This window comes from Loxodonta africana, chromosome 1, assembly GCF_030014295.1.
Source record: "Loxodonta africana isolate mLoxAfr1 chromosome 1, mLoxAfr1.hap2, whole genome shotgun sequence".
Classification (NCBI taxonomy): Eukaryota; Metazoa; Chordata; class Mammalia; order Proboscidea; family Elephantidae; genus Loxodonta; species Loxodonta africana.
The window spans coordinates 241,664,092-241,688,137 of record NC_087342.1 but is presented as its reverse complement, the minus strand read 5'-3'; the positions used below and the strand labels follow the sequence as shown (position 1 = coordinate 241,688,137).

The 24,046-nt window shown below is 44.7% G+C and overlaps 1 protein-coding gene across 6 annotated transcripts in view; it reads right to left on the bottom strand.

Moving 5' to 3' along the window:
- The window catches only part of FAM120B (family with sequence similarity 120 member B), a 71,722-nt gene that overhangs the window by 29,936 nt on the left and 17,740 nt on the right, over positions 1-24,046 (bottom strand). For all 6 annotated transcript variants that reach the window (XR_002784245.2, XM_023541063.2, XM_010601333.3 and 3 more), the window contains exons 2-6: positions 22,809-24,032; positions 19,843-20,023; positions 4,810-4,923; positions 4,174-4,346; positions 2,262-2,354 (exon numbers count right to left, since the gene is read on the bottom strand). Coding sequence is in view for 5 of the 6 variants with exons in the window: in XM_023541063.2 (XP_023396831.1) it covers positions 2,262-2,354; positions 4,174-4,346; positions 4,810-4,923; positions 19,843-20,023; positions 22,809-24,020 (1,773 nt within the window). In the remaining variant the exon portion in view is untranslated. The remainder of the gene's footprint in view (positions 1-2,261; positions 2,355-4,173; positions 4,347-4,809; positions 4,924-19,842; positions 20,024-22,808; positions 24,033-24,046) is intronic.

The window sequence follows — 24,046 nt, the reverse complement described above, 5'->3', positions numbered from 1 at the left end:
GTTGGAGAAGTTGTGGAGAGAGTAGAACACTTAGACACTGCTGGTGGGAATGTAAAATGGTACAACCACTTTGGAAACCGATTTGGCATTTCCTTAAAAAGCTAGAAACAGAACTACCATATGATCCAGCAATCCCACTCCTTCGTATATCTCCTAGAGAAATAAGAGCCTTTACACAAACGGACATATGTACACCCATGTTTACTGCAACACTGTTTACAATAGCGAAAAGATGGAAGCAACCAAGGTGCCCATCAACGGATGAATGGATAAATTATGGTATATTCACATGATGGAATACTACGTATCGATAAAGAACAATAAGGAATCCATGAAACCTTTCATAACATGGAGGAATCTAGAAGGCATTATGCTGAGTGAAATTAGTCAGCTGCAAAAGGACAAATATTATATGAGACCACTATTACAAGAACTCAAAAAATAGTTGAAATGGAGTAGAAAATATTCTTTGATGGTTATGAGAGAGCGGAGGAAGAGAGGGAGAGAGGTTTTCACTAATTAGACAGTACGTAAGAACTATTTTAGGTGAAGGGAAAGACAACACACAATATAGGAGAGATCAGCACAACTGGACTAAACCAAAAGCAGTTTCCTGAACAAACTGAACGCTTCGAGGGCCAGCGTAGCAGAGGCGGGGGTTTGGGAACCATGGTTTCTGGGGACATCTAAGTCAGCTGGCATAATAAAATCTGTTAAGAAAACATCCTGCATCCCACTTTGGAGAGTGGCACCTGTGATCTTAAAACACTAGCAAGCGGCCATCTAAGACGCATCAATTGGTCTCAACCTAGTTGGAGCAAAGGAAAATGAAGAACACCAAAGATACAAAGTAATTATGACCCCAAGAGACGGAAAGGGCCACATAAACCAGAGACTACATCAGCCTGAGACCAGAACTAGATGGTGCCTGGCTACAATCGATGACTGCCCTGACAGGGAACACTACAGAGAACACCTGAGGGAGTAGGAGAGCAGTGCCATGCAGACTCCAAATTCTTATAAAAGACCAGACTTAGTGGTCTGACTGAGACTAGAAGGACCCCAGAGGTCATGGTCCCCAGACCTTTTGTTAGCCCAAGACCATTCCCGAAGCCAACTCTTCACACAGGGATTGGACTGGACTATGGGATAGAAAATGATACTGGTGAAGAGTGAGCTTCTTGAATCAAGTAGACACATGAGACTATGTGGGCAGCTCCTGTCTGGGAAAGAGATGAGAGGGCAGAGGGGGTCAGAAGCTGGCCAAATGGACAGGAAAATAGAGAATGGAGGGACGGAGTGTGCTGTCTCATTAGAGAGAGAGCAACTAGAAGTATACAGCAAGGTGTATGTAAGTCTTTGTATCAGACACTGACTTGGTTTGTAAACTTTCACTTAAAGCAGAACAAAAATTTAAAGAAAAAAAAAAAACCTCATTCAGTCACTAAAGCCATGGATAAACTTGTGACCACCTTCGAAAGGCATTTACAGAGCAAAGCCCTGAGATTCGTTGATACTTGAGCCTGCCTGGGATGTTCTATTAGGCCTGAGAGGGAAGGAGGGGAAGGGTTGCAAGTTTAGCTATGCTGGGCACCGGTCAAGTGACAGGGAGGGAACAAACCACCACAAACGGCCCCGCTTCAGACAGTACATGTCTGAATAGAAACAACACAGGGCGTGGCCCCAGGTGGAGGGTAGGCCTCCTTTCTCTGATGTCAGCTGTTCAGCAGCCTCTGTAGGCAGAGCCCTAGAGGAGACACATGGAGACCTGATGCCCCACCTTCTGTTAAGCAGTGCAGTTGAGGCAGGCACAGAGACACAAAGGGCTGGATGTGTTGACGTGCCTGGTGCTAACACCAGGAAAGGTTCTGGGTCCTAAAAGTTAGGATCATGTGAACTATTCTCTCCACTTTGTTAAGAGTATCAGGATAGCACCAAGAACCTCATATCTCTCGGAAGCGACCTTCCGTCGTCCTGCTAGCAGCTGACTGGCTGCTGTAAGATGGGGATGGCCTTGTGTGGGGGCAGGGGGGAGGGCACTGTAAACCTTTACTTCTCTAGCCTAACAGGGTTCCAGCTCAGCTGCACAGTGACCTCCAGGAGATGAAGCAGCCGCTGTACCATGAAATGACCTCAGCCCCAGCTGCCTTGTGATCTTTCCTGAGAAATACTAACACCCTAGGAATAAGGGGTGGGAAGAGCATTGAGCACGGTCACCAGGGTCTCACTAGTGCCAGGGTCCCATGCCAGACTGTCTGTACCTGCAAGTCCGCCAGCTGCGCCGTCGACTTCGCTTGGAGGCACAGTGCCTGTGCAATCAGAGCTTGCAGATCCTCCAGGCAAAGCGTGTCCACCTGGGAGGGCGAGAGAGGAACGCAGGAATGCAGGCGATGGAAAACTCAATGCATGTGCAAAGGATCCCAGTCACCAGACGCAGTCACATGTAGGATATGTTCGGACCTTCAGGTTACAAAAGACAAGAAACCCTGGTGGCGCAGTGGTTAGGTTAAGGGTTTGGCTGCTAACCAAAAGGTCAGCAGTTCGAATCTACCAGGTGCTCCTTGGAAACTCTACGGGGCAGTTCTACGCTGCCCTACAGGGTCTCTATGAGTTCAAAGACAAGTGGGGGAAGAAATGTGGAAGGAGGGCAGTCTCTTCTTTCTTGGTCCACAACCCATGGTGTCAGGGGGCACAGGGGTTTTCCTTGGGCTTCTGACAGGCTTCCTCTCTACAATCTCTCTAGCTATGTAGAATGCTCCAGAATGTCTGTGAGTAACTATGGGGGCCAGCCAAGTCTGAATCTTAGAGAAATACAAGTCATCATTTTTTTGCACAAACTGCCAGAGTTGGCCATAAAATGAAGACTCTCTGCCTGCAGAGGCCACCACTGTGAGGCTGGGCTGGGGTGACAAGGGTAGGATAAATGTCACCTTCACCAATGCTAGGTGAGAAAACGTTCTCAGATCCCGATTTAAAGTACACAAGGATCCCAGGACACAAGCCTCCTAAAATCCTTTGTGGGATCAAAGGGTGCAGCAAAGGGTGAGGGAGAAACGAAGGGAGACAGGAGGGAGTGGCCACTGACATGGCCGGCCTCTAGTGAATTCTGGAAGTGACGCAGGGTAGGGGAGATTCAGAGAGCGCAGAGGGTGGACAGGGCTGGAGCACAGTCATGAGCAGCCTTAGGAGTTAAGAATCACGAGGAATAACTTAGTCGGTAAGAATCGGCACAAAGCTGGTCCTGATGGGGAAGATCACACATGCGCCCACTTTCTGACCTCCCTGTACTTCTACACCAGCTGTCCTGCGGCACTGTCTCCCTGCTGGGTTTGACAGTTTGCTGCAGTGGCCATACAGAAGTCACAGAGCACTCACAGCCACGCGGTTTATTAGGGAAGGAGCAAGCTACAACTCAGAACCGGGATCAGCTTGCCTCAGGATCAGGTCAGGAGGCAGAGGAGTGAGATCTGGAAGGGTCCCCAAAGTGGACAGCACACCCCTCCCTTTCAGCACCACTCTCTCAGCTAACTGGTCCAGCTCCTGGCCAGCGGCTCTCTCAGCTGCAGCTTTTTTTCACTGGGTCTCAGAGGGTTTTAAGTGTGGGGCCTTCATATGCCAAAGCATGCTCTCCCCTCTTGGCTCCAGGAGGCTCCCAAAAACCTGCTTTGGCCCTTGATCTATGCCAGTCCCTGCCAGTCACAGAGCGGGGCCTCCATCACCAGACCAGAGCCCAACCAATTCTCAACTACCCAGGAGATGTCATCAATTCAAGTCTCCTGTGAAAGTAATGGCAGAGATGGGCTGCTCCCCCAGGGAACAAGTAAACTTTCTGAGGTAGGAAACAAGGTAGGAGGTCCCAAGTTGTTTTTCCAAAGAACTGGTGGAGGCATATTTGACCTCTGTCTCACAGGAACCAGTTGGCTCTGTGCTGATTCTTACTGGCAGTCATCCCTCGTGATTCCTATTCCTGCAGTTATTTAGTTCAGTTACAAATCTCTAAGTCAGTACAGCAGGCACTAACTCACCACGGAATCCTTTTCCCTAAGGGCACCTCAAGGGTCTGTGGCCCCAGAACACATGCCACAGACGACGGCTCACAGCGCAGGGCTCGTGGAAGGTGAGGGACAGAGGCCGCGGCACCTGAGTTGCTGTAACATGCAGCACTGGCATTACCTGCACAAAGAGGTAGATCAGGAGGCAGCACAGTGCCCTGAGCGGGCCCTCGACGGCTTGTACGTCTTCCCGCATGGAGGAAAGGTTGAAGCAGGCCAGGAGCACATCAAATCGCCGCGCCTGCACACCTAGCTCCTCTGTCAGCCACAGTGCCTTCAAGCTAGGTGTTCCTCCTAAAGTAAAAGTCACCATCCATGAAAACAGAGCTTATTTTTTCAGTCAAAATTTCTCCTTTACCTCCCTTTCCAGTTCTAGAACTCATCAAAATATGCTTTCAGGGCTGGAATAGGTTCAAGCAGGGTGTCCAGAACCCAATTCTGATCCATGCAGCAGTCTGCTGAGCCACAGGGGCCGTGCAGAATACCCTCGCAGCCAGCCCCCAGGAATGTGGGTCCTCCTACCCTGACAGCCTGCCCTCCCCCACCGCCCGTGGAGGTACACGAGGGCACCAAGGGGTGGCACCCAGAGAAGCGGCTGGCACCTGACTCCACTTCCTCAGACATCCTCAGGCAGCACTTGTTACAGCCATAGCAGAGGCTGGGACAGGCGAACTGGTGCACCTGGAGCCATGCCCGGCCTTTCTCGGACCTGGGACTGTCACACATGCACAGCTCAAGACGCATGCAAACAGAGTACCTGGGACGCTCATTGGCAGTGGCCTGACAAGGTCTGGGTGCTTCAGGGGGTTCCCGGCATACACAAACCACTCCTTCACCTCTTTGGTCTCTTTGGCCAGACCACAGGCACCATCTGCAAGGAGAGCGGTCAGTGAGTGCACAGCCACTGGCCTGGGGCTTGGTCAGCTCCAAATATACCAGCAGCAAGCTCTCACATCATTTCCTAAATCAAATTTCATTTGGCTTGCGTCAAATTCTGCAAAAGAATACAGGAAAAAAGCTAGGTAATAAAAGAAAAGGGCTTTTAAAAGTCAGTGCTTCTTTGAGCCCTGAGCCTGCACAGTGAGCAGTGGTCAGTTTCCCACGCTCCTGTTCTAACCTCACCTGGCTCAGTAGCTCAGTAACTTTCAGTCTGCCTGCATTTCCTTCTGTCTGGAGAGGATAAGTGCTAGAAACACTGTCGACATAGACAAAAAACCGTCTGGTGTCTGGGTGACTGATGTCTTTCTCCAAATCTAGACACTCAGATAACAGTGTTTTTCATTTTAGCCCAGATTATCACTCTTACAGACACAGTTACAACCCACTGTTCCTTCTAAAACCCAGACGTAGATACAAAGCAATATGTGAGACATCTTTTTAAAACATAACAAAACGAAAAAATCTGCCTTTTACTGGGACATCCTAAAGCTTAGTAACTTCTCTAGGGCATCACCACATCGACTGAGAAGTTTTAATCTGAAACCACAGCAATAATGTTTGCAATAATTTGCTTTGTCAGAAATAAAATGAAACAATCTTCTTTTAAAATGTCTTATATATCAAGAAAAAAGAGAAGAGGAAATTGAATCTTCCAATTCCTGGAAGAAGAGGCCAATTTTCTCACTGAAACTTTCAATTTGCTCGGCTTAGAGTTCAAAACAGTAAAGTAAAATTTTATTCCAGTAGCAAGCACAACAGATTGAAAGAAACAAAAATAAGATACTGCCTAAAAAACCAAACCAAACTTGTCGCTGTCTGGTTAATTCCAACTCATAGCAATCCTAGAGGGCAGGGAACCGCCCCATAGGGCTTCCAAGGTGCGGCTGGTGGATTTAAACTGCCGACGTTTTGGTTAGCAGCCGAGCTCTTAACCACCACCCCGCCACACCACCACCTGCTGCTGTGGGTTCGATTTTGACTCACAGTGACCTTGTGGGGCAGAGCAGAACTGCCCCACAGGATTTCAAGGCGCCAGCTCCAGGGGAAGTCTCTCTCTCTGTCGGCTCTAGAGGGAAGTCCTTATCATCAGTCTTCCCTTGGTCTGGGAGCATCTCAGTGGAGGAACCTCAGATCCAAAGGACACACTCTGCACCCAGAGCTGCTTCCTTGGCGGTATGAGATTCCCCCATCTCTGCTCGCTTCTCTCTTTTATATCTCAAAAGAGATTGGCTTCAGGTACTATCTAATCTTGTAGACTTCATCAGTATAACTGCTACTAATCCATCTTATTACATCATAGTGATAAGATTTACAACACATAGGGAAATCACATCAGAAGATAAAACGGTAAACAATCATACAATCACGTAAGGGAATCAAGACTTAGCCAAGTTGAAAGATATTTTGGGGGGACAAAATTCAATCCATGACATTCCACCCTTTGGCCCCCCCCAAATTCATGTCCTTGAGACACGTAAAACATATTCACCCCATCATATTACAGCAAAAGTCTTCAAATCAACTCCAAGTCCAAAACACAAAAATTCTTCCTCACTGTAAAATCTACAAGTTATCTGCTTCCAAAGGTACAGTGGAAGAACAGCCACAAGCTAGACATTTCCATTAGAAATGGGAGAAACTGGAAGGAAAGAAGGAATAACAGGCACCAAGAAAGTCAACAGAACACATTACATTAGCCCTCAAGGCTCTGAAAATAATCCTCTGTTCTCTGAGACAATTTACACAATTGTCCTGCCCTCCAGGCTCTAGGTACTGGCCACACTCTCCGGATTCTGAGTAGAGGCCCCTTGGCCCTGAGATTCAACTCTGCCTTCCAGGCCCACTGGGATAGCACCTCTGCTTCCTCGGCTTTAGGCACACCATTTTCCTAGTCCACCTGAGTGATGACTCCACCCTTAGAAACACCAGAGACCATGGCTCTACCCTTTGAAACTCCAGAGGTTGTGGCCATACCTTTTGAGACTAAAGCAGCTCAGCTTCTTGTGTTACTTGTCCCTTCAGATTCTGCTTCCTGGTTTCTTGGCCTCTCAGCTTCTTGAGCCTCACATCCACAACTGCCCTGCTGGGACAAGTGTTCCAAAGCTCTGAAGCTCTACCGATAAGTGCCTGGAGCCACCCCACTCCACCAGTAAACTCTGGCCAGAAAGCACTCAGTTCTCTCACTCTGTGAGTCTGCAAGCCTAGCTCTACTGGTAAGTGCCCAGAGGCACCCCACTCCACCAGGACGCCTCCTGCACACAGGCACTCAGCTCTCTCACTCTGTGGGTTGGCTCCAGTGCTGCCTGGTGCTGGCCTCCTGGTTCTGCTGCTGCCGGTTCTCTGCTGCTGCCAGTTCTCTGCTGCTGCCAGTCCTGTATCTACTCACAGTTTCAAAACCACTTCCACATTTTAGGTTTCTGGTAGAGCAGCACCCCACTCCCAGTACCAAATTCTGTCTTAGTCATCTAGTGCTGCTGTAACAGAAATACCACAAATGGATGGCTTTAACAAAGAGAAGTTTATTCTCTCACAGTCCAGTAGGCCAGAAGTCCAAATTCAGGGCAACAGCTCCAGAGGAAGCTTTCTCTCTCTGTCGACTCAGGAGGAAGGTCCTTGTCATCAGTCTTCCTTGGTCTGGGGGCATCTCAGTGTAGGAGCCTCAGGTCCAAAGGACACGCTCTGCACCCAGAGCTGCTTTCTTGGTGGTATGAGATTCCCCCATCTCTGCTCGCTTCTCTCTTTTATATCTCAAAAGAGATTGGCTTAAGACACTATCTAATCTTGTAGACTTCATCAGTATAACTGCCACTAAAACCATCTTATTACATCAGTGATAGGATTTACAACACATAGGGAAATCACATCAGGGAATAAAACGGCAGACAATCATACAATCATATAAAGAAATCATGACCTAGCCAAGCTGACAGATATTTTTGGGGACACGATTCAATCCATGAGAATCACTATTCAAAAAACTGAAATTAGGAAACAGTTGAAATCCATACTAAGCATAATTTATATTTTTTAAATTAATAATTAGATAATTTACTTGCGTGAAACTAAGTCTTTAAGTAGAGTAAAAATCCTTTGCTAGCTTTACTGACTACTTCTATATGCAAAATGGAAAAAAAATATAACCAAATTTGCTCTTTAGCTATCTGCAAAGGACGCATCATTCCACTTGGTAAAATCTTTTCTTTTTAACTAAGATTTTTTCCCCTGTGAGCAAAGTTGTATAACTGTCTATATAACCAGCCTCTCCCTCATCAGATCTCTGACTAGATTATACAAATACACGAATTTCCCAGGGTGCTGAAAACTCTCATATAATCTGGAAAAGATGTTGATTTGCCAAGAGTATTTAAGGGATGGAAACAGAGTATCTTAGTCACCTAGTGCTGGTATAACAAAAACACCACAAGTGGATGGCTTCAACAAAGGGAAATTCTTTCTCTCCCAGTCCAGTAGGCTACAACTCCAAATTCAGGGTGCCGGCTCCAGGGGGAAGGGTTTCTCTCTCTGTTGGCTCTGGAGGAAGGTCCTTGTCATCAGTCTTCCCTTGGTCTGGGGGCATCTCGGTCCGATAACCTCAGGTCCAAAGGATGCGCTCTGCTCCTGGCCCTGCTTTCTTGGTGGTATGAGGTTCCCACGTCTCTCTGCTCACTTCTCTCTTTTATATCTCAAAAGAGATTGGCTTAAGACACTACTTAATTCTGCAGACCCATTAATATAACTGCTGCTGATCCATCTTCACAGTGATAAGATTTACAACACACAGGGAAATCACATCAGATGATAAAATGGTAGACAGTCATACGAGGGAATCATAACCTAGCCATGTTGACAGATATTTGTGGGGGACACAATTCAAACCATGACAGAGAGAATGAAAAAAAAAAAAAAAACCATGCTGACTGCAACTTTCTATTTATTGGAATTTCCCAATATAACAATCCTCCAGTCCTTTAAAAAATATATTTGTCCTTATGGTTCTTTAATATTTTTCTGTTGTTGTTGATAAGTGCCATTGAGTTGGTTCTGACTAACAGTGACCCTATGAATGACAGAACGAAACACTACCTGGACCTGCACCATTCTCACAATCCTTGTTATGTCTGGGCTCATTGTTGCAGCCACTGTGTCAATCCATCTCATTGAGGGTCTTCCTTTTTTTCGCTAACCCTCTATTTACCAAGCATGATATCCTTCTCCAGGGACTGGTCCCTCCTGATACCATATCCAACGTATGAGAGACGAAGTCTTGTCATCCTCGCTTCTAAGGCATTTTTATACTGCTGGTTTAATCTATAATCGTGTGTGGCCTTGCCCTTAAAAATAGAAAAACTACCCAAACGTTCTTTTTTGTGTGTGTATTTCAAAACAATACATCACCTTGTGTTATGGATCAAATCGTGTCCCCCCCAGAACATGTACTGGAATACTTGTGGATCTAATCTAATGTGATCATCTTCCACAATTCAATGTAATCTGTAGGGTAATCCATCAGTTGAGATCATACCAGTGTAGGGTAGATTCTAAACCTAATCACTTCTGAGTGATATAAAGAGAAGCACAGACACAAAGAGGCAAAGCACGACACAGTGGGAGTAGAGACTCCATGTGAAGTCAGAGGCAGATGCTACAAACCAGGAATCCCAGGATTGCTGGCAGCTACTAGAAGCTGAACGAGACAAGGAAGGATCTACCCCTACAGCCACATCCTGAATTCGGACTTCCTGGCTCCAAACTGTGAGAAAATAAATTTCTGTTCTTTAAAGCCACCCACCAGTAGTAATTCATGCCAGCCAACATGTTCTAGCATACAATCAACAAACACTAGACATGAGAATAAGCAAAAATACGTGAACCCATTATCAAAAAAAAACTCAACAATGGATGCAGATCCAGACATGCCAGGGATGTTGAAACTACCAGATCAGGACTACAAAACAGGTATTATGAATATGCTTAAGGATTTAAAAGAAACTACAGAGACAGGAAAAGAAAAACAAAATACCAAAAAAAGAAACAGCTGAAAAGTACAGTATCTGAAATGACAACCTCACTGGATGAGGTCAAGAGAAGATTAGACATTCTGGAAGGAAAGATCAGTAAACTTGAAAACAGGGCAACAGAAGCTATCCAAATCGATGCACAGAGAGAAAAGTACTAAAAAAGCCTCACTGACTGGAGGGAGTTACAAAGTAGTGTACATGCAATGGCAGGCCCAGGGGAGCAGTGGAAAAGGCTGAGGCAGAAAAGCTACTTGAAGAAACAATCCTCAAAGTTTTATCAGACTGCATAGAAAATAAAAGCCCACAGGTCCAAGAAGCTCCAGAATCTCAGCTGGGCAAACACAGAGTAAACCACTCCAAAGCATACCTTAATCACATTGCTGAAAACCAGTGATGATGAGAAAAATGTTAAACGCAGCCGGGGAAAAAGAGATGCATTACACATGGAACAAGAGGAAAGACCTCTGCCATCCCGTCAGACACAATATAAGCTAGGAGGCAACGTTATTACACTTTTAAGATGCTGAAAAGAAAACAAAAACAAAAAACTATCAACCCGAAATCCTATATCCAGCAAAACTATACCTCAGAAATAAAGGGGGAAATAAAGACATTAAAAAACAAAATAAACAAACAAAAACTCAGAAAATTAAAACCTGCACCACAAGAAATGTCAAAGTAAGTTCTTCAGGGTGAAGGAAAATGACATGGGACAGAAACTGGCATCCACACAAAGGACTGAAAAGCAATGGAACGGTGTAAATGTAAGACTTTTTCTCATTTATTAACTTCTTTAAGAAATAACTAACTACCTGTTTGAAGTAGGAATCAGCAAGCTACGTAGAGTGTATGGGCCAAATCCAGCCCACCTCTTGTTTTCAGACACCCTGCCAAGCTAAAAATGGTTTTCACTTATCTAAATCATTGAAAAAAATCAAAAGAAGAATAGTTTGTGACACAGAAAAATTATATAGAATTCAAATTTCATGACATGGGAAAATTATACAGTTTTATTGGAACACAGTGATATTCATTTACATACTATTCATGGCCACTTTGCACTACAACTGATTGAGTCATTGTGACAGAGACCATAGGGGGCAAAGGCTAGAACAGTTACTAAAATCCAGTGCTTCACAGAAAGTTTGCCAACTCCTGGTTTAGAGTAAAAATAATATCAACATATTCCAAACCAAAACCAAACCTACTGCTGGTGAATCCATTTCTACTCACAGCGACCCCATACAACAGGGAAGAACTGCGCCATAAGGTTTCCAAGGTGCAGCTGGTGGATTCAAACTGCCTACCTTCTAGTTAGCAGCTGAGTACAGGGGTTTAAAACATACACATAACCTCAAAAGGTTACATACTATATGCCTGCATTTATATAACACTCTCAAATTGACAAAAGTATAGAAATAGAGAACAGATTAGAGGTTGCCAGGGGACAGGGAGTCTGAGTATAAAGGGCCAGCTTGAGGAAGCCCCTTTGTGGTGACAACGACAGTTGCATATCTCACTTGTGGTGGCGGTTACACACAAATCTATACAGGGGATAAGACTGCATGGAACTGCACGCACACACACACGAATGTACGTGAAAAATGAGTAAGGTCTGTAGTTTAATTAACAGTATTGTGCCAATGTCAACTTCCTGGTTTTGATATTGTACTACAATTATCTAAGATGTCACTTTTAGGGGAAGCTGAGTGAAAAGTACATGGGACTCCATGTACTACTTTTGCAACTCTTTATGACTCTGTATAGTTATTTTTAAAATAAAAAGTTAAAATATGTAGAAGGCATTAGACAACAATCTAAAAAATGAGGGGGAGAATAAAGCACTGTTTTTTACATTATGCATAACATGGTATAATATATGAAGACAAACTGTGGTAAATTAAAGATGTATACTGTAAACCCTAGAGCAACCACAAAAAAAAGTAAATAGGTAAATCTAATAAACCAATAGAAGCAATAAACCAAAATATTAAAACTACTCAATCCAAAAGAAGTCAGAAAAGGAGAAAAAAAAATCAAAGCAAAGCTTAAATATAAAACTTAAACCCAACCAAGTCAATAATTACATCAAATGTAAATGGCCTAAATACTACAATTAAAAGACTGACTGTCAGACTGGATATGCCATTTAAAAAAAAAGGTGCACTTTAAATATACAGAAATCATTTAAAACTAAAAGCAAAGAAAACAGGTGATCCATCCAAACGTTAGTCATGAAAAGAGTGGAGTGCATATACGCATTAATACCGGACAAAGCCATCTTCAGGACAAGGAGTATTACCAGATAAAGAAGAAAATTTCACAATGTTAAAAAAATTGATTCATTGAGAAACATAACAATTATCAATATACATATTCTCCTGTAAAATGATGGTTTCAGACCTGGCCTAACTTCAGAAAGAATAATGACCAGGATCAGACCAAAGCTGATTCCCACGAGGTGGAGGTCTAATATACCTCTACCCCGCAACCTTTTTACCAATTCTGACACTAGCAGTCCCTCCCACAGCACTCTTTACTTCTTCTCTGGGTTCAATAATCTGTTGCAATGGCCACACAGAACTCACAGGGTACAACTTGGCATCAGCATCAAGGGGCCACAATTTGGTATCAGGATCAGGAAGCATGCAGGCAAAGTCTTCCCTCTTCAGTACAGGACTGCTCTCTCAGCTCCTCTCAGCCATGCAGGCCTCCTCTTAGGCCCCTGAGGACAGGCCCTGCCGTTTGTCACTAAGTCTGCTGCAAGGCCCCTTCTGGGCCTGTTGCCACTGACTCTGCTGCTGGGCCACTTCTGGGCCTCTAGCTGTCCTCGGTATTATAACCCCTGACCTGTGTTACAGTTCTTCTAGGAGGTTCCTTGCCTCCTCTCTCTCTGCTTCTCTCCTTTCTTCCTTCTGCATTTCTTCCTCCTTCCTTCTGTCTGAAAAACCTCTGTGGGGCTGGCTGCTTATAGCTACAACTCCTTGTCCATTTTAAGGCATTTCCATACTGCCAGGGCCATGAACTGAACAATCCCCTCTCAGTAGACCACAGATACTTGATTTGCATAGTAGGCTACAGACACTTCATTTGCACAGTCCACAGTCACTTTATTTGCATAGTATATTGACCAATCCATGCAAAACCAAGAAATAAAACCCAAACCCATTCCCATCGAGTAGATTCCAATTCACAGAGGCCTGAATCCCTGCCAAGACGCATACCAATCACAGGGCAGGCTGCAGCCCAGGGCCAGGCAAAAAGTATCAAACCATCCTTGTTTACAGCTTACCCAGGAAATATCAACCAGAACAAAAGTAACAAAACCTCCCGGATAGAAAACTAGGGCAAAGGTAACTCCTCAGGTCTTAGGGGAAACATTTCTCAAGTTTTTTCCAAAGAATCAAGGCGAAAGGCCACATAAAAGCACTCATTTCACCTCAGCACCTAATAATAGCGTTTCAAAATACGTGAAGCAAAAACTGACAGAAATGAAGGAAGAAATAGAAAAATCTAAAATAATAGTTGGAGATTTCAACACTCTTGTTTCAGGAACTAAGAAGAAGTAAGAACTACAAGAGAAAATCAGTAAGACTTGAACAACATTAAACTCAACAACTGCTGAGTATACGTTACTTTCGAATGCACACAGTAATAAGCCAGGCCAAGGAGATATCATAGAATAAGCTTCACCTTTATCATCATAAATAAACCATCAATAGCAGCATTTTATTTTCACATTCTAATAATATAAAGCTTCGTGTAGAAAGCCAAAAAGGTGAAAAGAAAAGATCAATTGTGAAGACAAGTTCAATTTGAATAAATTTTTCTGCTTATGTAGTTTTCTAGTAACTACCTAACAAGTAAAATGCACTAAGATGTCTTAGTTATCTAGTGCTGCTATAACAGAAATATCACAAGTGGATAACTTTAACAAAAAGAAATTCATTCTTTCACAGTTTAGGAAGCTAGAAGTCCGAATTTAGGGTGCCAGCTCCAGTGAAAGGCTTTCTCTCTCTGTTGGCTCTGGGGCGAAGGAATTTGTCAACAATTTTCCCTAGTTGAGGAGCTTCTCATTGCAGGGACCCCAGGTCGAAAGAATGTGCTATTCTCCTGGCTCTTGTTTCATCGTGGTCCCCACCACTCTGTTTCTCTCTTCTATATCTCAAGAGAGACTGACCTAAGACACAATCCAATCTTGTAGATTGAGTCCTGCCTCATTAACATAACTGCCCCTAATCCCACCTCATTAATATCATAGAGATATGATTTATAACACATAGGAAAATTACATCAGACGACAAAATGGTGGACAATCACACAATACTGGGAACCATGGCCTGGACAAGTTGACACATTATTTTGAGGGGGACACAATCCAGTCCATGACATTCCACACTTTGGTCCCCCAAAATTCACTTCCTTGACACATGTAAAACATATTCACCCCATCGTATTTCATAGCAAAAGTCTTAAATCAACTCCAAGTCCAAAATCCAAAAATTCCTCTTCATCTGTGAAATCTAGAATACAAGTTATCTGATTCCAAATTACAATGGCGGAACAGGTAAAAGCTAGATATTTCCATTACAAATGGGAGAAACTGGAGGGAAAGAAGGCAGAAAACACGCACCAAGCAAGTCAGCGGAACACATTACATTAGCTCTCAAGGCTTGAAAATAATCCTCTGTGCTCCGAGACCATTTAGACAATGATTCTGCCCTCCAGACTCTGGGTGTAGGCCACTCTCTCCGGATTCTGACTGGAGGTCCCTTAGTTCTGGGCTTCAGCTCCACTTTCCAGGCTTTCTGGAACAGCAGTGCTGCTCCCTCAACTTTGGGCTGCCCCATTCTTCTAGCACCTCTGAGTGGTGACCCTACACCCTTGGCCCTGACAGGCCTCTTCCTTCTGCTCCTTGGGCATAGCAGCCCTGCCCCCTCAGCTTTGGGCAGCGGATCTGGCCCCACCCCGCTGGCCACATATGAAAGGGACCCCATGCCCTGGGACTGAATTGGTGCAGATACGACTCTCTGAAACCTAGGAGGCTGTGGCCTCACCTTTTGAAGTCCCAGAGGCCATAGCTCTACCCTTTGAGACCCTAGAGGTCGTGGCCCTAGCCTGCGACATTGAGGCAGCTCTGCTTCCTGTGTTCCTTGTCTCTTTAGCTTCTGCTTCCTGATTCCTTGGCCTCTCAGCCCCTTGGGCCTTTGGGCCTGCCAGCTCTGCCCTACTCAGGCAAATGTTCCAAAGCTCTTTAGCCCTACCGATGAGTGCCTGGAGGCACCCCACTCTGGCAGTAAACTTCTGCCAGAAGGTACTCAGCTCTCTTGCTTCATGGGTTGGTGAGCCTAACTCTACTAATAAGTGCCAGTAGGCACCACACTCCACCAGGAAGCCTCCTGTGGGTCAGCTCCAACACTGTCTTGCGCTGATCTCCTAGGTCTGCTGCTGCCATTTTTCTGCTGCTGCTTCTTGCCACCTGCACCATTTCCAGTGGAACAGCTCTCCTCACTTCCTTCTGAGTCCTCAACAGAACTGTCTTTGATATCCATAATTCCACCAACAGTCCCTTCAAGATAATCTAGACTTTTACCATCAGGCACTTTAAAACTCTTCCAGCCTCTATCCATTCACAGTTTCAAAACTACTTCCATAGTTTAGGTATCTGTTAGAGCAGCACCCCACTCCCAGTATCAAATTCTGTCTTAGTCATCTAGTACTGCTATCACAGAAATACCACAAGCAGATGGCTTTAACAAAGACAAATCTATTCCCTCACAGTCCAGGAGGCTAAAGTCCAAATTTAGGGTGCCAGCTCCAGAGGAAGGCTTTCTCTCTCTCTCTCTCTCAGTCTGGGGGAAGTTCCTTGTCATCAATCTTCCCCAGTCAAAGAGCTTCTCAGCACAGGGACCCCTGATCCAAAGGACACATGTTATTCTCCTGGCTCTTCTTTCTTTGTGGTATGAGGTCCACCCCCTCTCTGCTTGCTTCTCTCTTTTATATTTCAAAAGAGATTGACTTAAAACACAGTCTAATCTTGTACATCGAGTCCTGCCTCATTAAAATGATTGCCGCTGATCCTGCCTCATTAACATCATATAGATAGGATTTACAACACAAAGGCAAATCACATCAGATGACAAAATGGTAGACAATCACACAATGCTAAGAATCCCGGAAGAGCTAAATTGACACATATTTTGGGGGGACATGATTCAATCCAGGACACAAACTATGAAACTTAAAAGTTAGTGAAACTTTAAAAAATTAAATATTTTAATCATAAACTATTCTGAAAACAATTCAGGTAAATATGATTTTATAATGTGAAAAAATGTTCAATTTGCAATCATTCGTGGTAACAATGAAAGAATATGGGCAGAACACCACATAAGAGAAAATAATGATTTAAACAATATTTGGCCCCAATATTTACTTCATAGCTTCCTTTGTTTCCGTTTTTAAATCAGCTTAAACATCTTTCTTACATCCTCCTTAGATCACATACGGGAGCAGGCAGCATGTGTTGGATGGTGCTAGAAATCTAATGAAATCTAGATTCAAACATTAAAAAACATTACTCCCCTAAAAAAGAATAATTATAGCATTTTAATCTAATGATTCTATCACCAGGTTTAGACTATTCACATATTTACTTTCTGGAACGGCAGAATAGTACTAGTAATGATATTGGTGTTTGGAAATGATAATGTTTAGGCAAAGGGGCCACAGATCCTTCATCTGGGATCCTGTAGCTGCTCTTGCTAGTCCTGGTACCAGTTTGCTGGGTCATGTTTCTCCTCCAAGCATGTACACATTGGACTCTAAAATACTGGTGAATCGGTCTGAGGTGAGCAAGGTCTCACTTAGGAGCTGAGGACATGCATCATGCTCCTCTCCATGCCTGATGTGGGAACACAGTCCCGCAGCAGCTGTGCACTTGAAGTGAAAGGCCTCACTCCTGTTGTTGTTAGGTGTGTTGGAGTTGGTTCCGACTCATAGCAACCCTATGCACAACAGAATGAAACAGTGCCCAGTCCTACTCCATCCTCACAATCCTTGCTAAGCTTGGCCTCATTGTTATAACCACTGTGTCAATCCATCTTGTTGAGGGTCTTCCTTTCTTTCCATAACCCTCTACTTTACCAAGCATGATGTCACTCTCCAGGGACTGGCCCCTCCTGATAACATGTCCAAGATACGTGAAACGAAGTCTTGCCATCCTTGCTTCTAAGAAGCATTCCGGCAGTACCTCCTCCCAGACAGACTTGTTCATTCTTTTGCCAGTCCATGGTATATTCACTATTCTTTGCCAACATCATAATTCAAAGGCATCAATTCTTCTTCTGTCTTCCTTATTCATCGTCCAGCTTTCACATGCATATGAGGCGACTGAAAACACCCTGGCTTGGGTGAGGTGAACCTTAGGCCTTAAAGTGACAACTTTGCATTTTTAACACTTTAAAGAGGTCTTTTGCAGCAGATTCACCTAATGCAATACGTTGCCATGTAAACAAGTAAATTGATCCAAGTAAAATAAAATCCGTTAAAACGTCAATGTTTTCTCCTTTTATCGGGAGGTTGCATACACGCCATGTTCTGATCACTAGTGGACGTTTGCAGCTGTTTCTTCTCATTTTGAGTCGTACCCCATAAGCAGGTGACGGTCCTGAAAGCTTAACTCTAGTGAGCTGAAATGTACTGATATTAGCCATTTTGAATCAGACAATCATATCGTCTACTATGCCAGCAATGGCAAATTGAAGAGGAATGGCATCACATTCATCACCAAAAAGAACATTTCAAGATACATCCTGACATACAATGCTGTCAGTGACAGGATAATACCCATATGCCTCTAAGGAAAACCCTGGTGGCGTAGTGGTTAAGTGCTACAGCTGCTAATCAAAGGGTCGGCAGTTCGATTCCGCCAGGCGCTCCTTGGAAACTCTATGGGGCAGTTCCACTCTGTCCAGAGGATCGCTATGAGTCAGAATCGACTCGACGGCACTGGGTTTGGTTTTTTTGGTTGGCCTATAAGGAAGACCAGTTAATGCAAATATTATTCAAATTTACCCACCAACCACTAATGCCAAATATGAAGAAATTGAAAATTTCTACTAACTTCTGCAATCTGCAATTAATCAAACATGCAACCAAGATGCACTGATAATTACTGGTGATTGGAACGCAAAAGTTGGAAGCAAGGAAGGATCGGTAGCTGGAATATAAGGCCTCAGTAACAGAAATGACACGGGAGATCACATCACGGAATTTTACAAGACCAACAACTTCTTCATTGTAAATACATTTTTTCAACAACATAAATAGTGAGTTTATAAGGTGAACCTTTCCAAATGGAATACACAGGAATCAAACTGGCTATATCTGAGGAAAGAGATGATGGAAAAGCTCAATATCATTAGTCAGAAAAAGGCCAGAGACTGAGGAACAGACCTTCAACTGCTCATATTCAAGTTCAGGTTGAAGCTGAAGAAAATTAAAACAAGTCCAAGAGAGCCAAAATACAACTTTGAGTATATCCCACCTGAATTTGGAGACCATCTCAAGAACAGATTTGACGTGTTGGACACTAATAACCGAAGACCAGACAAGTTGTGGAATGACATCAAGAACATCATATATGAAGAAAGCAAAAGGTCATTAAAAAAAACAGGAAAGAAAGAAAAGACCAAAATGGATGTCAGAAGAGACTCTGAAGCTTGCTGTTGAATGTAAAGCAGCTAAAGTGAATGGAAAAAATGATGAAGTAAAAGAGATGACCAGAACATTTCAGAGGGTGGCTCGAGAGAATAAAATATTATAATGAAATGTGCAAAGACCTGGCGTTAGTAAACCAAAAGAGAAGAAGAACACGCTCAACAGTTCTCAAGCTGAAAGAACTGAAGAAAAAATTCAAGCCCTGAGTTGCAATTTTGAAGAATTCTATGGGCAAAATATTGAATGACGCAGGAAGCATCAAAAGAAGATGGAAGGAATACACAGAGTCACTGTACCAAAAAGAACTGGTCAACATTCAACCATTTCAGACAGTAGCATATGATCAGTAACTGATGGCACTGAAGGAAGAAGTCCAAGCTCCACAGACAGCACTGCTGAAAAACAAGGACCAGGAATTAATGGAATACCAACTGAGATATTACCATGAACAGATGCAATGCTGGAAGTGCTCATTAGTCTATGCCAAGAAATTTGGAAGACGACTACCTGGTCAAATGACTGTAAGACATCGATATTTGTGCCCATTCCAAAGGAAGGTGATTTAACAGAACGCAGAAATTATTGGATCACTCCTGTTATGGGGAGCAATCCAAACATGGGTGGGAAAAACATACACATAACTACAAAACACTTAAGGAAATACTTGTTTATATTTTAAAATATGATATACTAAATTTTTTAAACTATTTTATGAGAATCACGTTTTGAGGGGAGGCTAAGTAGACTCCTGATAATAATAAACATACCCTACACTCCAAAAGAATAAAGAGTTTTCATTTTTCAAAAACACAAATCCTTTTAAGGTATAAAACCCATCAAACCCAGTGCCATCGAGTCAATACCGTATAAAAACATGACATTTTATAGAAACAATGTACTCTTCTTTCAAGGAATACTGATCAACTGCTTGCTAATTATATACGGCTGTCACATGGTGTTTATCTTTAACGTTTTACAGATGTGAGTGATATTTTCAATTACGGATTTTACAGAGAAACAAAACCCCACTTAATTGTCTCCAGTTCTGAAAGAACGCGCTCTCCTCCATCTGGCCTGTTTCTCGGAACCCACTTCTGTCGGGCTGTACTCACCTTCGTCGTCCCCCAACAGGAGTGCGTAGACACGCTGGCGGACTGGGCGGTAGACGAAGGCCTGGCTCGGCAGGGCCTGGTCGAGCTCATCCTCCAGGGTGTTGCTACACTCAATCTCCCCTCTGCTCATGATATTGTATACCAGGTAGCTTTCACCCTGGACGTGCTGTGCTCTAGCAACCTGTTTAAAATTTAAATAAAGACAAATGACTTCCTTGGAAACAAATAGTTGTTGTACGCCGTTGAGTCAATTCTGAATCATAGAATAGAACTGCCCCATAGGGTTTGCTACGCTGTAATCTTTATGGGAGCACCCTACCAGGTCTTTCTCCCAATTTGCTGATGGGTGGGTTCGAACCACTGACTTTTTGGTTAGTACCCAAGCGCTTAACCATTGTGCCACCAGCGCTTCTTTGGAAACAATCGAGTAACCTCCAATCAGAAGCAGCCACACATCTATCATCTGCCAGCTACCTGAGGGGTCTCAAGTGGGTGGCTGTCATTCACAGCATGACATCACACAGTATGTTCCCCCTTTTCTTTGGGTGTCCAGGCTCAAAACTATTTAATTTCTTCCCTTCCTCCTGTCCCCAGTCATATACAAGTCCCACCACATTTCCTCTGTGGTCGCTCATCGATTTGGCCACGTTTATACCCTCCCAGCAAACAAGGGCTTGTTACTTCTTGCCGGTTGTGATAAAAGGCTCCTAACTGAACCCCTGCTTCCAGTTGCCCCACTCCAGCACTTCCTCCAGGCCACTGCCCGTTATCTTCTAGGGAACAGGTCCAATCACTTCCTTCCTTAAAGCACGTGGGCAGCCACAAGTTCTTTACCTGACACTCAGATCCAGCACAGGTGACAACCAGTGTTCAGTCTTGTTCATGGCTTCACCACCATCACCCATCAGATGGGGCACCTTCACTGATACCTGAGAACCCCCAGTGCCCCCTGACTTGCTCCTTGAGAGCCCCCTGTACCACTCATCTGCTCCTCAAGAGCCCCCAGTACCCCTCACCCTCTTCTCGAGAGCCCCTGAACCCCTCATCTGTTCTACCACCCTTAGTACCCATTCATCTACTCCTGGAGAACCTTCAGTGCCCTTTCACCTATGCTCCGTCAACACTAGTTCCACTTGAGTGCCCTTTCCTTCCACACCTTCGCTCAGAATGTTGCCTTCTCCCCTAACCCTTCCTGCTCCCCTAGTCCAAACTAACCACCCCCGGCCTCATGGAGCTCATGAAGGACAGGCTCATGGTGCATGTCCGGTCTCTTCTGTTAAATAAAATTTTGGGGGGATTAGACACTGTATAGCCTTTACTCAGTCGTTTGTTCACAGCCATTTACTAAGCAAGGCCACATGCCAGGCACGCTCTTGCTTCTCTTTGCTACACCAGCACAGTACAGGCATGCGAGGAGCAGACAAGACTGAAATTAATTCTAGTTTCTTGTTAAATAAGCAGCCAGGGTCATAAGGCCTATAATGACCACCCCCCCGGCCCCGCCACGGGTTTAATTTTCCTGTGAAGGGTTCTTGTTACTGTAGGGGTGTCGTGGATTGAATTATGTCCCTCCCAAAATATGCGTATGAACTTGGTTAGGCCATGTGTGGTTGTCCTCCATTTTGTGATTGTAATTTTATGTTGAGACGATTAGAGTGGGACTGTAACACCACCTTTACTCAGGTCACCTCCCTGATCCAAGGTAAAAGGAGTTTCCCTAGGGTGTGGCCTGTACCACCTTTTATCTCTCAAGAGATAAAAGGGAAGCAAGCAGAGGTGGGGGCCTCATACCACCAAGAGAGCGGCACCAGGAGCAGAGCACATCCTTTGGACCTGGTGTCCTTGCACCTGAGAAGCTCCTCTACCAGGGGAAGTTTGAGGACAAGTCATCTCCCTCCAGAACTGACAGAGAGAAAAAACCTTCCCCTGGAGCCAACGCCCTTAATTTGGACTTCTAACCTACTAAAAAAAACCTACTAGACTGTGAGAAAATACATTCCCCTTTGTTAAAGCCATCCACTTGTGGTATGTCTGTCATGGCCACACTAGATAGTTAAGACAAAGGGTAAATCATCTAGATTACTATTCAAAATGTAAACCCAAGCTACCACTCAAGGCACTTAAAACGTGGTGTCAGGATGACCCGGAATACCAGAAACCGTGAATCCGTATCTCTTTGTAGCTACTTAGTGGTTCTAGTTATGGCGGTTCATTGCTGCAGACTGAGCCTTGATCTCTCTGTCCCTCACTTTCTTCACATGCCAACTGGTTGCCAGAAGGTGGTAATGGGTTAACGAGCTAGTACTGGAGAGCACAGAGTCCACATGACTAAGTGTCAACCATTATTTAACCATGCGGGCTACTCTTCAGGACCTAGACATATTCCAAAGTCTCACCTTCATTGCTAAAATGTCTCCAAAGCAAGGCGGGCCTACTAGCAGCTTCAAGGTCAGCGAGATTAAAAAAAAAAAATTTTTTTTTTAAAGAGTTACTTAAAGTTGTGTCATAGAGTACGGACTTTATACTCTCCCAAGTGCAGGCCATCAGAAGCGACCTGCTCCTCATCCTGCCCTTCTGATACAGAGTAGACCAGAAGCATCAAACTCAAGAGTTTCGTGACCCTTTTATGCAGTACCCTACCCTAGGCTTTGCTGTCGTAGCAAATGCTGTCCCTAATAAGGTCGAGCTCCAGGGCTGCCTTTTCTGAGGATGTCTTCCTGACCACAGTGGCCCACAGTGCTCGCTCTCCTTCCAACGACCACGGCTCTTTTCTGTGATGCTCACCTAGCCTACCACACAGTGTGAGTTTCCACGTGCATTGTCACACCTCCTAATGAGACTCAGACTTCTGCTCTGGGACCCATCACATGCTAACCACTGCAGGTGGTCAGTAAACACTGACCGACCCATCGATCAATAGGTTTTCAATCACAACATGTTCAGTGTGGGTGGGCGTGTCTACATACCTTTAAGATTTCAGGGTCTGAAACCATGGTTACTTCCTGCTTGATTTCAGGGTTGGAACAAAGAGTTACTTGTTGCTCGATTTCAGGTTCTGAACTCATGGTTACCTGCTTAATTTCAGGGTTTGTACACAAGGGTGCTTCTAGCTTAAATTCAGGGTCTACATCCATGGGTACTTCTTGCTGGGACTCGGGATCTGAACACATGGATACATCTGAACTCATAGACAATATTTGCTTGTCCAAAGTTATTACAGCTTTGGATTTTTGGACAAACCATGGAGATTTCTGTCCTGGCAAAAGATATGATGTCACTCCTTTATAAAAAAGAGCTTTGTTTGGTCCCAAAGGCAGCATCTCTTCTAGTTTCTTCTCACCTTGATGCAAGCGAAGGACTTTAGCGATGTGGTCTGCCACAGCCAGGATGACGTTGCCTCTTTTATCCAGGTTTTCTTTTACAGCGGTGTAGGCAGACAAGCACTTGTACCGAAAGCTTTCGAACATGCCTTGTGGGATTATGTCATTGCCAAGCAGGCATGCCAGCAGGGGCAGGTCTGCTACTCTGAGGTGCAGGCTCTCACATAGCTTCTCCCGGCACAGCATGACCGTGTCCAGGGTGTCCAGGCACAGATCCTGTATGGAGAGGTATGGGCTGGTGTTGTAGATCAGGTAGTCGGTGTCCTCACCAAGGACCCCAAGGCAGCCGTCCTGGAGGCCATGCGAGGCCACCTCATAGTCAGCCTCCTGAAGGGAGCAGTGGGCCTCTTGGCCCAGGGCCTTCAGGGCGAGCCGTGTGAACACGGCCAGGCCAGGTGGGATGAAGAACATGTGCCTGCCAGGCTGCTCGCCATGAGACTTGATGTAGTGGAAGATCCTGGAAATCTCCCTGCTGTTCTTGTGTCTGCGCTTCACCCACTCGTCTCGCTTGTCCTGCTCCACCATGCCATCGAAAACGAACACCAGCTTGATGCCGACCTCCGTGAATACCCTGACGAAGTCCCGCAGGGCAGAGAAGTACTCTCGCCACTGGCCACCACAGACCCAGGACTCAGGTGTGTACCAGTACCTGATACAGCACATGGCGTCAACCACAACAGTCGGGGAGCTGCCAGGATGCTTGCTGCGGTGGCACTCTGCCAGGTCTCTGAGGTTTACTACCGTGCATATGTGTGGACACGTGCTCCCCACAAATCCCTGCAGACCTCGCACTCCCATGATGGAGGGGATCTGCAAAGAAAACA